The 18,223-nt window shown below is 37.6% G+C and overlaps 1 protein-coding gene and 1 long non-coding RNA gene across 5 annotated transcripts; both read left to right on the forward strand.

Moving 5' to 3' along the window:
* The first annotated feature begins 1,899 nt into the window (after positions 1–1,899).
* Positions 1,900–3,143, forward strand: LOC110916012. The gene is made up of 2 exons (XR_002579419.2): positions 1,900–1,941; positions 2,627–3,143. It is a non-coding gene; the product is annotated as an uncharacterized LOC110916012 (long non-coding RNA).
* A 1,022-nt stretch (positions 3,144–4,165) lies between these two features.
* On the forward strand, positions 4,166–14,799 carry LOC110918682 (putative casein kinase II subunit beta-4). 4 transcript variants are annotated; one of them, XM_022162959.2, is made up of 5 exons: positions 4,166–4,564; positions 5,896–6,114; positions 13,990–14,102; positions 14,189–14,354; positions 14,445–14,799. In XM_022162959.2, the coding sequence occupies exons 1-5, from the start codon at positions 4,363–4,365 to the stop codon at positions 14,573–14,575; spliced, it is 831 nt and encodes a 276-aa protein (XP_022018651.1). In that variant the 5' UTR covers positions 4,166–4,362; the 3' UTR covers positions 14,576–14,799. The 4 variants fall into 4 exon arrangements, with proteins under 4 accessions (XP_022018651.1, XP_022018653.1, XP_022018652.1 ...); XM_022162961.2 differs by having other exon boundaries at positions 14,189–14,351; XM_022162960.2 differs by having other exon boundaries at positions 13,993–14,102.
* Positions 14,800–18,223: the final 3,424 nt, after the last annotated feature.

Raw genomic sequence — 18,223 nt, forward strand, 5'->3', positions numbered from 1 at the left:
TATTAGTTCTTCATACTATGTTTATCGTAATCACATCCTATCTCCAAATCACAATCTCCTTTCTTCAAACTCTATTAGTAAATTGCATCCAATCCGTTAGTCACATTTTTAAATTCTATTCAATTGATTTAATCATTACAATTGCCGTTCTTTTCCTTCTTGAATTGCAATAAAAAATCTTATTCAAACACTTAATTTATATGTCGCTACCATGTTGTTATTTTTCTTTTTCAGTTGCAGACACAAAATAATATCGGGTTAATATTTTACAGCATTTAAGTTTCTAACTTTGTTCAATTGCTTCAAGCATCTGCCTTTTCATGTTTGCCATTTTTTTACATTTTGAATCGTGACAAATCGATACCAAATTTTTTGAATAACAATCTTGAATGATAAGCAATATCTGTTTGTTTCATCCCCTTATTTTTCCCTCTGTTAGGAAGATTTGATATAGGTTTTTTTTTTTCTTAATTAGTTACAATTGGACTATTTCAAGTTCTAGCATGTGGGGTGGGGGGGGGGGGGGGGTTATTGCATGGACCTCCCGGCCGCTGGAGTGATCCCACTCCACAAGCTAGCAACTCCCAATGCTGCCTGGCGGTGAATACCCCATCCCGAGCTGAGTCCGTTTCCCTCTGGGAAGAAGGTGGCAGAATACCCCCTGCCTGGACTCGAACCCGGGTCTCTGTGGAGAGTAGAGGTGGGACTAGACAACTGAGACACCCCAGTTGGTTAAGTTCTAGCATGTGTTTAATAGTGGTGTTCAAAAATCCGTATCCGAAACCGAATTGGAAATATCCAAAAATCCTTATCTGAAATATCCGAAATTTTGGATATCCGAATTTTCAGATATCCAAAAACCGGATAATCCGAATTTTCGGATTCAAATATTAATTTCAAAAATTTCGGATAATCCGATTATCCGATATCCGAAAACTAATTTTTTTTATAAATATATATAGTATATGCGCATTATATTTAGTTTGAAATATAGTAAAAACATTTTTTTTTTATTTTTTTTTATAAATTCGGATATCCGTTTGGATATCCGAATCCGTATCCGAAATTTCGGATATTCGAAAACCGGATATCCAAAATTTCGGATACGGATTCGGATATTAATATTCACTATCCAAAATTTTCGGATATCCAGTTTTCGGACATCTGAAACCGGATAATCCGATCTTGAACACCCCTAGTGTTTAACTGCAAAAATATTATGGATATTCATCGTGTTGTTTCACATTTCTATATGTTTTTTTTGTTACTTTTAATAACTTTTGTCGTTATGTATGTTTTGTTAAAAATATTGTTGGTTATAGAACACATAAAAAGAACCGTAAAATTCCATTAGTAAATTGGGTCATGTATGCAAAATAGATCCTTGGCGATAGAAAGAGCACTCATTTGGCTTTATTCAAATAAAGATAAAAATGAATTTAACGAAACAGGGAAGGAGAAAATGAGATTTTTCCTCCAGAACTCATGAGCCCACTAACGTTTTGATAAAACTGGAGTTGATGAGTTAGAAATTTTACTGGAAGAGATATGGGCCAAATAAGCATTATACTACCTTTTAATGGTTCAGACCTCTTATTGGTTAAGCACTTAATGATTCAGACCTCTTCCGGGTTCAGCACTTAACCATTCAGAAGTTGCCAAATACAGAGTCTGAATGGTTAAGAACTCTAATCTGAATTGGTCAGGCATTTGCCTCTGAACGGTTAAGCATTATACAAGCTTTTAATGGTTCAGACTTCTTACTGGTTCAACACTTAATAGTTCAGACCTCTTACTGGTTCAGCACTTAACCATTCAGATGTTGCCAAACAGCCCCTAACAAATTATAGTTATTTGTATCTGTTTAACTATCTTAATTGTAATTAGGTTGTTGAAATGCAATGGGGCTGATAGATTTTTGGTTGGTGGGTATACTATTAGGTAAGAGATTGTTTTAATCTTGTGACTGGAAATTGCACACCAGTTGTTTGATAAAATGTCTGAATGAGATTTTTTGCGAATTAACATTGTGGTACATTGGTAGTTTGGTACTGTGGTTGCTGATCAATCTTAAACGGGTTGCTAAAAAGTTACTAACTACTACTTGAAGACCATTGCTAATGAACCGATTTGTTTTCAAAATTTGACTGTATTTCATGTGCACTAATCAAGTATAAATCTTTTTAAAGAGAGGATTATAAGTTTGCAATTAATTGGTTAACTGGCTTTTTGTGAGGTGTTGCAATCATATAACCTGCTTATGTAAAAGTTGTATGCTTGGTTGGTGTATCGATTTTCACTAGCTACTAATTAGAGTTTAGAAGTTGTCCTTGCTATGGAAAGAAGATTATATAGACGGAAGGACACCCGTTATGTTCTTTTGTGATCAAGACAGTATATCATCTAGATGCATGTAACTTGCACTTTTGTACATCTTCACATGAATTAAGCTGTGTTCTGTGTTCTTGTAGATATATGATTATCACTGGCTTGTAATATTATTCTATGTTGCTAATCTTAAGTGACTGATAAGCACCGATAAGACTACATATAAAACATTTGAATATCGTGCTGGATGTAATCAGAAAGCTACACATAAAGTTTCATTTTCTTTACCGATCTATAGCTCGTCTAAAGTCTTCTTGCTCGGAACTCGTGGGAAAGACTCCCTTTTAGCGTAAGTCATGGTGGGCTGGCACCGTCACGTGTAGTCTATACTTCTACATGTTGGAAAAAGAGCGGAAAACATCTGTTATACTCATGCCAACTTTTCCACCTCTCCATTGAACTTATCGAGAAATAACTCCAGAAGAAGAAGCAGAAATTGCTAGACTAAAAGTCAACAATATTACAAAACTCAGTAAACGAGAAAGGCAGCTTGTTCCTCATAAGCTTATCGAGACAACCCCGATATGGAACCGCAAACGCAAAGCTACCAATCATGCAGCTGCTATGGCTGCATGAGATTGATAATTGATTCCATGAAGAATAACATGAGTTTCTGTTTTATATCTTGATGGTTTGTGGAAACTATATGTTATTGTGATCAAAGTGAGAAACGTAAAAACTTATGGGGTCGGAGTGAACTTTAGTGGTTTGAATAATGAGGGTTATTGACACTAATCGATCTTATCTTTTTAATATTTTCCGGTCCTTTTAGAGCTTGAGCTCTACTTGTTTCAAGCCTCATATCACATGAAGTCGGATGATGTTATACCAACTTTTTTCTGTGCGCCAAAATGCTTGCACATGGCAAACTCATTGTTACAATCATCTTGCATGCGGAACATGCTTGTACAACATCATCACACGGCGTCATGCTTTGATAACCTTAATGTTGGACGCCTGAGAATTAATTGAATGTTATGTTTGTGATGTATGCATGTTTTTTTCATTCAAGTCTCATGCCGAATGTTGAACGGTCCAAGTCTCGGGCGGGAATCAAACACATTGACATTTTGGAAAAACTTGTCTTTTGAAAATGTTTCATTGTACATACTTAAATCTTTAACTTTTGGTAAATAATATGATGTAATTGGTTTACAATGAAACCTTGGAAATCAAAGCAGTTCTCGAAAGCATAAAATACGTTCTTCATCAATTTATTCTAAAATACAAAATGGGCCAAACATGGGCTATTAGAATTTGGTTGGACTTACTCTTTTAGCCATGGGCCAAACATGGGCTATTCGAATTTGGTCGTACAATACAATTTTTGGTCCTATTGAGAGTCTCAAAATCAAATTAGCCCTGTTTCATCATTTTGACAAAGTTCAGATTCTCAAGATTTCAAAATTATAATAATATTTTGTTGTAGGATTATAAATAGAGTAAATTACAAAAATCATAATGTCACTTATTGCAAACTGTAACCTTTATCTTTAATAATTACAGAAAACGTACTCAATGTTTGCAAATCCTTGCAAGTTATGTCCTTTAGCCCTAACTCAGTTAATTTTTGTGGTTAAATCTGACAAAATAGACCCTACATGAGGGTATTTTTGTCATTTTACTTAACCACAAAAAAACCCTCATGTAGATAGAAGTTAAAAAACAAACAGTCTAATTCTTGCAACACCTTACTTTTATGAAGTTATTATTAAAAAAATTAATTCAATATAATAATAGAAATAGAAAATAAGACATAAATAAAAAAACATTTCCCTCTAAAAAATCAAGAAACGAAGAAAGATGAGAGAGAAAACTCTCTCTTCCTTTGACAAGCCCTAATTTTTCCAATCTTCAAATTCATTCGTCATCTCCTATTCATTCTCAACTTTTCTTCATTCAATTCCGTTATCTCAAACCAGATCTACAACTTCTTCCAAAACCATCTATTTCGCATACACACCAAAACATCATATGTACCGCGATCATCGAGGTGGATCGTCGGAGATGGTGGGAGGACCCTTCGATCGGAAACGAATCAATGAACATTTGGAGAAGACATCCTCACCTAGGGTTTTCAATAGTAACAAGGACAAAGAGAGATTGTCTATGCCTTCAACATCTGGAGCTAAATCTCATCACCTGGATCATCATCGTCATAAAAACAAGTCTGATGGTTCGTTTTCGCTTTATAATTGCTTCTTTTCTTTCTCAAATGTAGTACCTTTATAATATAATTGCTTTTATTATTATTATCTGTATGTATGTGTATTATGTCTACTGTGTTGTTTACTGCCTTTTAATTGTTATTTTGTTATTACTGTTGAAAATAATAGGTCTACTTCATTACTGGTGCTGCATATTTTGTACAACTTGTATCAATGTTCATTTTGCATGAATTAGTGTCTGGTCACAGGTGGTTCGTATACCGACACTAGCTTGTTTGATGAAACAACCTTTAATATTCATTAGATAAGTCGGATTATGAATTTACATTGAGATAGTTGGTAAACGGGCAACAAGCTGCTCCGCTACCCCTTTCTGAATAGCAAAACTAAGTCTTTTAAAAACTATGTCCATATATCTCGGGGTCATAGCATTACTATGCATGACCCTTTGAACTTGACTAAGTAGGTCCACAACCTCTGGTGCCAGAAAACCAAAAGTATCAAAAGCAAATGGGATAAACACGTGCTGGTTGTCAATTATATGTTTTGTGCGTTTGTGCCTTGATTAGAAAAATTACCTCCATAATTAAGTTTTCTTGCTAATCAAGATTGTCGCCCTAGTTGTAAGTCTATGAATATAGTCTTGGGCATTGTAATTCTCTAGAGTACTTGAATAATAACGATTCCCTAGTTGCAACAAATGGATGTAGCCATGTAGGTCATGTCGACCAAATTTCTATAAATCAGTGTTCCGTTTTTTTTTCTGTTTGGTGTATGTGTGTGCGTGTCCAGTTTCTAGCATTACCTTTCTCATAAGGCTATGCGGTATGGTGATGGCCCATCCTTGGAGGACGATCCGTCACATAAGCGCCACGTAGGATGGGTGTGAGGATGGGGCAAAGGGGATGAAACTAAGGAAATGGGGGGATGAGCCTAATAATATATATATATATATATATATATATAAGTTGTATGTATAGGTGTGTGAGAGAGGGGGAGGACCGTCACAATCGTCCGGAGGGAGACGGGGATGACACCGCTTGGGGGGGGGGGGCGAAATGGGCGGAGGTGTGGCGCTGGTGGGGGACGATCCAAGGCCGAAGCCCACACCGTGCAGCCTAACATGTTTGAGTATATAATAAGTAAGACTCATTATGGTACAAGTATTAGCAGTTTGTAAAGTCGAGATGTAACTACAACTTACATAATTTATTGGTAGATTTGATTAGAACGCTTGTTATGTTTTCTCATGACATCAACTTATCATCAGTCTCTTTTAGTTATACTTTTTGTGTGGTGTATGGAACATGGTAGATTCACTTTTTGGTTTCTATTGCAGAGGAATCGGAAACAGACAGTGAGGAGTCTGATGTTAGTGGTTCTGAGGAGGATGATACGTCTTGGATTTCATGGTTTTGCAATTTGCGAGGAAATGAGTTTTTCTGCGAAGTTGATGATGACTACATTCAAGATGATTTTAATCTATGTGGATTAAGCAGTCAAGTTCCTTATTTCGATTATGCCCTTGATCTGATCCTAGATGCAGAGTCTTCTCATGGTAAGATATCTATCTGATATCTGAATCTTTGGATATTAGACTAAATTTTGGGGGGTTTTAGCTATTTTTTATATCTCTAGGGTGTTATGCTTATGCTTTACAGAATCAACGTTATTGGGCGAAATTTTAGCATAAAACATATTGTAAGTGGAAACATACCCTTTAAGTTGACTAGTTATGACATACCCCTTAAGTTGACCGTGTGAGGTTTAATAAATACATTATTAATTGGCAACATAATAATTGTTGCCGGTACACCTTGGCAAAAATATGGAAAATTGGAAAGCTCTCATATAGGTAGGGACTAGGGATGGCAAATGAAACCAAACCTATCAGGCAAACTCAAAACTTGAAACATTTAGGATTAGGATAAGCAATGGGATGGGTATTCGGGATGGGACCGGGTGTGAGATTAGTTTTTTTTTTTTTTTGTAGGTACGTGACTGGTATGGTATTATGCGGTAAAAATTGGATATTGGTCAAGGACCGATATTCGAGATATTAGTAATCGTGGTGGGATATTGGTAATTTTAATGTCATGCATAATTTATATATGTAGCAATTTAAGACTAACAATTTAGTATACTCTCCTACCATTAACAAATTAACCTTTTGCAACTTGCAAAACACTAACAATTGTAGCAACTAGGAACTGATTAAGACTTAAAACACCAACATTTAACACTAACAATTAAATAGACTTAAAACACTAATAGCAACAATAAGAAGAAGGACGGATGGTAGAACTAAAAAGAAAGGTATTGATATCGGGATAATCGGTGATACATTGGTCAATATCGCCGATAATATCAGTACCGATATTCTGACCAATGTTTTGCACCGCTATCTCATCAGGGGACCGATAACCGATATATCGGTGATATATTGCGATATTAACTACATAGGATACCCGGCCCGGTTACTCGGACTATACATACTCGTTTACCTGAACCATACCTGCAAATTTTTTTTTTTAAATTTTGTTTTGAGTAAGAGTTAATAGCCAAAATGGTCCCTGATGTTTGCTCACTTTTGCCACTTTAGTCCAAAATCCAAAATTTTTAAATCTGGGTCCCTGAGGTTTGCATTTTGTTGCCATTTTAGTCCAAATTTCAAAAACACCCCCCTCCCCCCCGCCCCTTTTTGACTGTTGCAACCAGCCTATTTTGTCCTTTTGTGCAGGGGTATTTTGGTCATTTTTATGAGTTATTATAACAAGCCCAGATCAAGAACCCAGATCATCTCTCTCAAAGCAGATCATCAAACAACTGAATCATCATCATCTTCTCAAACAACTAAACATCAGCACCTGCAATTATGACGAATCAACAACACTAATTAACCCCGAAAATATCAAGTCAAAACCCTTGATAAAAATAAAAACGAAAATATGAAAAAGAAGAATTAGAAGAGGCTCAGATCTGTTAATAATAATCAAAACAAAGAGGAACCAACCGCCATGGCTGCAAACATCGCGGCTACTTCAACAGCCGGATATTACCCAGCCAAGATACGGTAAGTCTCAAGCTTCACTCGATTCACTCAGACAACGAAAAAATCATCATCGCCTCTTTATGAGTTATTATAACAAACAGCTAATTACAAACCCAGATCATCTCTCTCAAAGCAAATCATCAAACAATTGAATCATCATCATCTTCTCAAACAACTGAACATCAACACCTGCAAACATAACGAATCAACAACGCTAATTAACCTCTCTCTCTCCCTCTCTCCTCTCTGCCGCCACAAGCACCACCACCACCGCCACCTCCTCCCCCTTCTCACCACCGCCATCATCAACACCCACCCATCAACACCCCTTCTACCTCCATTCACGAAAATATCAAGTCAAAACCCTTGATAAAAATAAAAAACGAAAATATGAAAAAGAAGAATTAGAAGAGGCTCAGATCTGTTAATAATAATCAAAACAAAGAGGAACCAACCGCCATGGCTGCAAACATCGCGGCTGCTTCAACAGCTGGATATTACCCCGCCAAGATACGGTAAGTCTCAAGCTTCACTCAATTCACTCGGACAACGAAAAAATCATCATCGCCTCTGATCGTTGCTGTTGTACCTCATGTCAAGTCAAAACCCTCTGATCGTTGCTGTTGTATCATCATCGCCTCCGGCGAGGTTTAGAGAGAGAAAGAGAGGGTAAAAGCTATAGAGAGAGAGAAGAGAGAGAGTCAGGTGTGTTTAGAGAGAGAGAGGAGGTGCAGTGGGGTGGGTGTTGATGGTGGAGGTGGCGGTGGTGAGAAGGGGGAGGAGGTGGCGGTGGTGGTGGTGCTATAGAGAGAGAGAAGAGAGAGTTGATCTGGGTTCTTGATCTGCTTTGAGAGAGATGATCTGGGTTTGTTATAATAACTCATAAAAATGACCAAAATACCCCCTGCGCAAAAGGGCAAAATATGCTGGTTGCAACAGTAAAAAAGGGGGTTTTTGAAATTTGGACTAAAATGGCAACAAAATGCAAACCTTAGGGACCCAGATTTAAAAATTTTGGATTTTGGACTAAAGTGGCAAAAGTGAGCAAACCTTAGGGACCATTTTGGCTGTTAACTCTTTGAGTAAATTACAAAACTCGTCCTTTATGTATGTATGTTATTGCAAATCATGTCCTTTGTCTTCAATAATTACGTTAATCATACCTAATGTTTACAAATCTTAACATGTTATATCCTTTACCCCAAATCCAGTTAATTTTCTCAGTTAATTGTAATCATATGGGGCCCTGATAGAGATCCGATTCTGATTAATGATTAATATAGATTGGAATTGAAATTGATATGAAGAAGATGATCCAATCGGATCTTACAGACTCGATAACAAACTCCGAAGAGTTCCCAGGGCTACGCCCTCTCTCTGTAACAGAGCCCAACTAACTGACTAATATCTCTCCCTCCCTCCTAAATGACTCTTGATCCTTATTTATAGAATTATAAGTTGCACTTAACCCCCTACTAGAATAGACAAATAACGATTAACTATAACCCTGATTATGATTCCTATCATTACTCCCCCCTTCAAAACAGTCTTGCCCTCAAGACTGGGAACGACAACTGACTCGACACCCAAGCGGAGGTTTCCTCGAGAGTGACTCAGGTGGTCGACACTGCCCATGCACCACCCAAGAATGACTTGAAGGCACATGAATACCGCCAATGAAATTTGTCGAACAGGAACCCATAACAGGAAGAAAGGATTTAAGAAGTAGTTGCAATAGCTGTGAGTGAACGGAGGAGTCGGCTACGAAACCAAACAAAGTCACTGCAGAAGATTGCTTCCCCCGATCAAATGGAGTGAAAACCCGAACCGACGAAAGAATATCAGCCAATTTGAGAGCAGTTTCAACCAGAATTTGGAGGCCCGAACAGTCCGCAATGTTAATCGGAGCTTGCACAGTAGTCGAACTATTAGGAAGCGGGGCCTTACAATCCACTGCAGTAGAAATTAACTTCGAAACCTCATAGAAGTGGCGATTATCACTTGAAAGTGACGTTGGAGATGGAGGAACAGATGTAATGTCGGAAATCTCGTCGTGTATGGTGAAAACAGGGGCAGAAGACAGAGGTGAAGATAGTAATGGAGCTACAGGATAAGCTTTGCCCCCAAACAGGCCCAGATCTGGAGAGACCCGGCCCAAAACCGGTTTTCTGTTTAAACCGTGGCCCACCACTGTTCCTGAGCCCAATTTTCCTTGTGAATCTACCGTCATAACCCTATTTTCCCTAAATTCTGAGAAACGTGAATCTGGAGGTCTAGTCGACATCAATTGTTCATGCTTACTCCAGCGTTCTTCAGATCTGGCTACTATTGCCTCCAATTGAGCTACCAGAGACGGAATACCACCAGACAAATCTCCATCGCAAGCAGATTTGGGACCAAAATCCCAATCGGAAACAGATTTGGGACGAGATTGGGCAGGTACCTCACCGAAATTGCCTCCCGAACCAAGCGACCCAGCGACAGTCTTCACAGAATTCGGAGGTCCAGGATCCACGAAGTCACCATCGTAAAACTGAACAAGCATAGCAGCAACGAAATCAGACCAGGTGAGGAAATCACTTCTGAACCAGGAATTGAACCAATAAAATGGTTCATCATCAAAGGCAGCCATGACATAGGAGAAGCGCGCGCTTTCATCACCGATGTCATAATGGAGAAAAAACCGTTCAGCTTGACAGATCCAATGAGCAGGTGCAAAACCAGTGAAACGAGGTAAATCCATTTCTTCCAAAGCCATCTATACGGATTGAGAATTGGAAATTGAAATGGACTGGAAATTGATATTGGAATCGAAGTGAGATCGGAAAGTAGAAATCGAGAAGTAGGTCACAGATCTGTAACAGATCGGAGAAGCAGAAACTAGAATTTGGTGGAGAGCAGAGGTGAGGCAGGTCGGACCAATGATAGAGATCCGATTCTGATTAATGATTAATATAGATTGGAATTGAAATTGATATGAAGAAGATGATCCAATCGGATCTTACAGACTCGATAACAAACTCCGAAGAGTTCCCAGGGCTACGCCCTCTCTCTGTAACAGAGCCCAACTAACTGACTAATATCTCTCCCTCCCTCCTAAATGACTCTTGATCCTTATTTATAGAATTATAAGTTGCACTTAACCCCCTACTAGAATAGACAAATAACGATTAACTATAACCCTGATTATGATTCCTATCAGGCCCACATGAGGGCACTAATGTCTTTTAACCTACAAATATGTTTCCCCCATTTAAAACCCCAAAGCCACCTAAAGAGCCACCTGAAGAAGAAGAACAATGCCAAGAACCAAACACCCTGCTAAACGCAGTTCAGGCACACCAGCAGATAGTGAGTTGTTATTATTAGCGACCAAGCTTCAAACTGATGATAACTGCTTCAAGAAATGGGAAGAACCCCCTCAGGAATGCTGAATTTCGCACACCAGTCCGTCATTTTCGCTCTCAAATCTTCCCAAAGCGGAAGACACTAACCGACTAACGGTCTCTCTGCCTCGATTTCCTCAACCATGTTTTGAATCATTTCTGCAACTTCTGCGGCTCTAGAATCTTCCATAACCACAAGTTTGTAAGAATCGTCCGTGACAACTGAATGTAAAACCCGACCACAATTCAATAAACCGTCCAACATTGCGGTAACAGAAGGAAGAATTTGTAAATTGTCACAATATAAAAGGGGTGGAGCTCCAAAAGAAACCAAAAATCTCGACTCTTGTGATCGAAACTTGTTCCAGATACTCCTAGGCTAAGATCTGTTATTAAATAAACTAGCAATTTTCAAGCAATTATCAATAACAATCTTGAAAAGAGGAAGCCCTTTGCTAAAATCCTTGATCAAATTCCAATCACCCTGCAGCTGACAAGATAAATTAACCATCCAATGATTTCGAAGTTCCAAATTTCTCAAACTCTTAGCTTTATACTTATCTGCCACTATACCAACACATTTCTTAGCAACCTTACATGTACCTGTGACGGTTTCCCACATGACCTCCTCCGCATACGCAGCTGGAAGAGCCACCGAACCAATTGAACCACCAGGAAAAACGCTTTCTGAAACAATGTAGTTCCATTAGGAAGATTAACCATGAACTTAAGCAGTTGACACATCATCAGTTTGGTTCTCGCCATTGTTCGTCTTCTTCTTCAGGTGGTTTTAGGGTTTTAAATGGGGGAAGCATATGTGTAGGTTAAAAGACACTAATGCCCTCACGTGGGTCCTATATGATTACAATTAACTGAGAAAATTAACTGGGTTTGGGGTAAAGGATATAACATGTTAAGATATGTAAACATTAGGTATGATTAACGTAATTATTGAAGACAAAGGACATGATTTGCAATAACATACATACATAAAGGACGAGTTTTGTAATTTACTCTTTTGTTTTTGGTAATAGAATAATCTACTAATTCATCAAATTTTAGTTGGTAAGAATTGTATATGGGAATCCAAACGGATATTTTTTTAACAAACTAAGTTTGAATTGAGAAAAATACAGTAACCAATAGTTGAATGACAATCAACATGCTGTCATGTGTATGTTTGTTCATCATAAGTCATCCATAATTTGTAACGAAGTAAATCTTCTTAGCAATATGCTAGTATAGACTTTTGCAATGTTAAAGATATAGCTTAGCATTAACAATGCCTATTCATATCTTCCATCGATGATGTGTTAACAATTTTAGCTGCTAAGGTCTCAATCTATGAAAATTTTATTTAGTTATTAGCTTTTTCTTTGATTTCTTGAAGTTTTAATAATGATAATATTCTCTTTTGCATTCTCCACACATGCTTGACGGGTATAGGGCCGGGTATGGGACATGGTTTTACCAATACCCGTCCCATGAAAATTTTTTCAAGCGTCTATTTTGCACAAAAGAGAATATTATCATCATCGAAACTTTAAGAAATTTGAAGGTCGGTTACAAGGTTAACGGTCTCTATTTACAATTGGTAGGGATTTTGAGTAGTTTTTTCAGTTCTGAGTTTTCTTAGTATTTTTTTTTGCCAACTTCTATATTTCGGTTACAATTATAGAGATATCGATTACGGACATGTATGGTGTGGTGTCTTAGTAACCTTGCATATTATAATATGATGCTGAGCCAATGCCCTTATTGCAATATGGTAATTTGAGTTGCTAGTTTTTGCTTAAAGCATGAAGTTATGCATGAGATGCTAGATTGTTGTTTTTTTCGGCTGACATTTATTAAAAACAAGAAGATGCTAGATTGTACTATGCTTATGTTGTTTGTTAGGCCATGTGTAGTCATAAAGCCCTTTTGTGGGCGTTATGCGACACGTGTCGTGCCACGTCACACAGGGGCTTTATGGGGCGTTATGTCACTAGAGCCCGTAGTCATAAAGCCCCTACCTCATCATAAACCAAAGTGTAAAATGCAAGGACCAAAGTGTAAAATGCAGGGACCAAAGTGTAAAATGAGGGACCAAAGTGGAAAATGCAAACAATCAAAACGCCGTGAAAAAACTCGCGCCCTCCCTCCATTTTCATTTATAGCGCCCTCATAAAGCCCCCCGTAATGGTGTTCAAGGGCCTTATGGGGCTTTATGAGGTGAGATGGCGCCCCACTACACAAGGGCTTAAAGATATCCTGATAATTAATGAGGTTATGCAAGTTGTTGCAATATATACGATATATGTGCTTTAGTTTAGATGTTGTCATGCATGAGAAGCTAGATTGTATGCCATGATCTATTTTATTTCCTATAGGCATTGTGTTGGTTAATGATGCATCATCGTTGTCTGTAATTTAAGTAACTTCTATAAAAGTCACAGCTAAAATCGTTTAAAATGTTGATTAATAATTAAAAACTAATATCTATGACCCGTGCTTTGCAGCGGGACCGTTAAGCCGAAAAAAAGCAAACTAAAAAATGATGAATCACGCACGCACGTACGGCGTGTTAACTCATAAAAATTAGACTGAAAAAGTAAAACATAGAAAAGAATAACTAAGTCGGCTTAGGGCCCGCGAGTTTCGAGGGAGCTGTTAAACCATAAAAAAATAGACGCAAAAACGTTGAACCACACGCGCGCGTTGCAGCGTGTTAACTCGCAAAATCTAGAACGAATCGTAAAACGACAAATTTGTAAAAGATGTAAAGTATAGGGGACCAAAGTTGAAAGTGGAAAAGTGTTGGGGTTAAAACAGAAATTGTTTGTGACAAGTATGTAAAAGATGAAAACTATGGGGGTTGTGTAAAAGATGAAAACTATTGGGTTAAAAGTCTAGAAGTTAAAAAGTAAAAGGGTTAAAAAGGAAAGAAAAAGGAATAGTGTTTTTGTGAGAGGAGAAATGATTAATAATTAAAAATTAACTTATGTGGCATAAGCAGGAGATATGTTCACTGAAGAACAGAATGAACTGGTGGAATCAGCAGCTGAGATGTTGTATGGTCTGATTCATGTCCGTTACATATTAACCACCCGAGGAATGTCTGCAATGGTACACTTCTAAATCCCTCATTTCCGTTACCTTTTTCCCATTTTATGATAAAAATAAGTTAAAAATTCATATTATAAATCTTATAGTTGGAGAAGTACAAAAATTATGATTTTGGAAGGTGCCCGAGAGTCTACTGCTGTGGTCAACCCTGTCTCCCTGTTGGTCAATCAGACATACCAAGATCAAGTACCGTGAAAATATACTGTCCAAAATGTGAAGATATCTACTACCCGCGATCCAAATATCAAGGCAGTATCCTTTTATTTAATTATTATTTGTATCAGTAGTTATAAGTGTTTATTTTGCAGAGTATAAGTTTATTTTTCTTTGACTTTTTCATAGATATAGATGGTGCTTATTTTGGAACTACATTCCCTCACTTGTTCCTGATGACTTATGGACATCTGAAGCCACAAAAAGCTGCTCAGAGCTACGTTCCAAGAGTATTTGGCTTCAAGCTTCACAAACCGTAACAATGGTATGTTTGAATCATGTGAAAATTTGATTTGTATCATGATCTGAGATCATTTCTAGCTTGTATTGTATCCCCCCCCCCCCCCCCAAAAAAAAAAAAAAAAAAAATATTTAGGCGATTTAATGGAGTTGATGAAAAAAATGTTTTTATCTTTGTAGCTCATAAATTTGTTCTTTATGTTATACTAGTAGAGTTAATATCATGTCTGTACAAGTTAGTTTACTTAGTTTTTTTTTTTTTTTTCGGTTTTTAATCGGCATATACATGTTTTGTGTGCAGTTGCTTTATACGTCTATCTGTATGGTAATTTATGGTTATCGTATATTTTTTATGTCGTCATCTTTGGGTGCTTTAATAGCTTAGTTGAGTGTGTAGCCTTTGCATTACAGTTTGTATGATAGCTTTATTGCATGAATTGTTTGATGATTTAATGAGGTGAATGGAAATATGATGTCTCCTTGTATTGTAACTGATGCCTCATATAGTGTTGCTATTCTGTCATGAACTCATGATGTTTCATGAGTCTTTCCGGTGCATTATATTTGGTTGTTAATGATGAAGTAACATTATATTTAAGAACTTGAGCTCTAGACAAAAAGAGGTGAATTTTCGTATTTTATTCTGTAGCTATGAAATGTATTAATAAATTTCATGTATGTACTTTATTTACCTAGACCTCTATAACCGCCTGAAATCGACGGCCCTTTGATTACGCTCTAGACCATTTGGCTCTCTCTTTATATAATTATTTTCTACAACGAACTCTTCGATATCAAACAGCAACCTGTTTCGACCGTGATCCTCTTACTTGTAACCACTATAAAAATGTATAACCCCCAAGAAAGAAGACTCACGAAATGAAGCACCACACGAAGGGAATGTGAGGAGCCGAAACGCTAGTACTATCCCAACCCGCCAAGACTCACACTAGTACTCTCCCCACTGCCCTTTCGGCAACCCATGCCATCGCCAAACACACGCAACAAAATAGAGACCTCTTTCCCCTACCCTACATATGCAAATCTAGGGATTAATCCAATTTATATATGGTGGTTTGACATGAAAATCATAAAATGACCATTTTGACTATACATTCTACTACCTGGATGGTCATTTCACAAAATTTATAAAAATAAAACTATTTGTATGTTTTAAATAATTATTATATGAAAGTATAAATTGGGTTATAAGACATCATTTTTGACATAGATAATTGCCATTTGCACGACTTTGACATTAAAATTGCTATTTGTTGTCATGTTTTCTATTGTATTCAACAATATTTGAAATATCTATTTATGTTGGCACGTGTCATCTTTCTATCAGTCAAAGAGTGCGGGTAGTCCATTTCAATGCGCATCTCTATTTGCCATGTCATAGGTCATCATAGAAGTGGATGATCGATACCATGCATTTATTGGATTAATATTTTCATGTAACATGAAATTAATATTTTTTTTTGTGTTCAAGATGGTCTATTCTTTTATTTGGTCTATTCGAACACAGTTATCGACGTCATCATACGAGGCAAGTCATTGTCGAGTCATCAATGTTTTTGGGACGTTACACGGCAACGAGGGAAAAGGTCTTACAATGATGGAACGCTTTGTTTGATCATTTTCACCATTTAATACATGCTACTCTTTTATATTTTTATAAAGTTATTATAATATTTTACCAATAGAATGGTCAAACAATATTAATGTTGAATTAAATGAATTGCTCTTTTGGGAATTGAGTTGGTGGGTAAAATGGTCCATATCTTTATTAAATTGGATTTTCATTTACCCAACCCTAGGAATGTTTTTGTCTTCAATAATTGGCCTTCAATTTGGTGCCCACTACGAAACAAATATTTTATTTGCTTTTATTCTTCAGGTAAATGAATATTAAATGTGAAGCACCCTCTTAGGGTGAGAGGGGCACTTCCCTCTTAGGGGAGTCCCCTCTCTTACGCACACCCAATTACGTTATGCCATGTCAATTCCCCTCTTAAACTTCCCTTACACCCTAATTTGATGGCGGCACTCCCCTCTTAGATGACTTGGTTTTTTTATTTTTTTTTTGTTTTTTTTATTTGTTGTAATTATGCATGTTTATAAAAAAATATTAATAAAAATTAAATAAAATTTAACAAAAGACATTTCAAAGTAGAAAATAAAAATAAAAATTAAATTCAAACTAGAAAATTAAAATTACATTCAAACTAGAAAATAAAAATTACATTAAAACTAGAAAATAAAAATTACATTAAAACTAGAAAATAAAAATTTTAGAAATTGCACGGCCACCCGTACTTGTTAGTGATGTCGCGCTTTCGGGCGAGGATGAACGACAACATATTTGGCGGAGCATCGTCGTGCGGCTTGAGGAATGTTTTCATATCTCGATCGTAATTGTAGTTTCTTATCGTCTCGCGTTGTTCCGATATGAGTCCGCGAGCTTCCGACTCTCTTTTCTTCCTCAATTCAATCGCCTCCAATTCAATCGCGTGCTTCGCTTCTTTCATGGCGGTGTACTCTTTGAATTGTGCCGCCAACTCGGCCGAGCTTCCCTCGGACGATGTCGCTTGACGCTTGTCTCGCCGTTGTGTTCTTTGTGGCGAGGGGTCTTCGTTCATATCGGGTATGGAAGGGTCCACGTCAACGGGCTTTCTTTTTTGTGCCGAACCTTCCCCTTCCTCACCCAACAATGGGACTTGGGCCCATTTTTCGTGTTTTCGAACGACCTCCCATTCCTCGACATGTTGAAAACCGTTCGGATATCTCTCTTTAAATTCCTTTAAAGCGACTTTCATCACGTTGAGATCGTTACACCCGCTTCCTCGTGTGCGATCCTACATATTATAAAATAATAAGTGTTAAAAAAATATATGAACTTAGTAAAGAAAATTAAAAAATATACAACGTTAAAAAATATAATTTTTACCGCTTGTTGGTATAGGCCGTTGAAAAAGTTTATTTTCGTCATCATCGGGCCCCATTTAGACCGTACTTGATGCACGGTCCGGTTACTTCCACCAACGGTGGCGTTAAAATGATCTAAAATCTTACGCCAAAAACTATCGCGGTTTTGTTGATTGCCCTTCTTTTTGTTGGTAGAGCAATGTACCCACGCCTTCGCCAACGCCTCTTCTTGGACCTTTGTCCATTTTTGGCTCTCCATTTTTCCCTTTTTATCCCGAGCGTCATCTTCTTCGTTGCCGGCGTCTTCATCCACATTATATTCATCGTCGCCGGTGTCATCTTCATCGTCGCCCAAATTTTGAGTTTCGGGCACTACCTCCTCCTCCTCGTCATCGTAAATAGGTAGAGGACGTTCAACATTTCCTCGTGTAGATGGAACTTGTGGGGAACGAAAACCATATGTGTCGAAGGCGGGGGATTGAGGAGGATCCATTGATAACAAATTTTGAAAATAGCCGAAATTGGGTTGAAGGTTGGGTGTTGTAAAAGGAGGGGTGTGAAGGTTGTTGGAAAAAAACGGGGGTTGTGAAGTATATCCGAAAGGGGGTTGTGATTGTGCACTTGCACCGCTCGAACCACCACGAGACGGTTGCGAGCCCCGTCCCTTACTTTTTTTCTTGGCTTCGCAGGGTTGGTTCTCCATTGCTCGGTTTGAGAGTATAAAAGTTTGAGAGTGGTGG

This window comes from Helianthus annuus, chromosome 16, assembly GCF_002127325.2.
Source record: "Helianthus annuus cultivar XRQ/B chromosome 16, HanXRQr2.0-SUNRISE, whole genome shotgun sequence".
NCBI classification, from domain to species: Eukaryota; Viridiplantae; Streptophyta; class Magnoliopsida; order Asterales; family Asteraceae; genus Helianthus; species Helianthus annuus.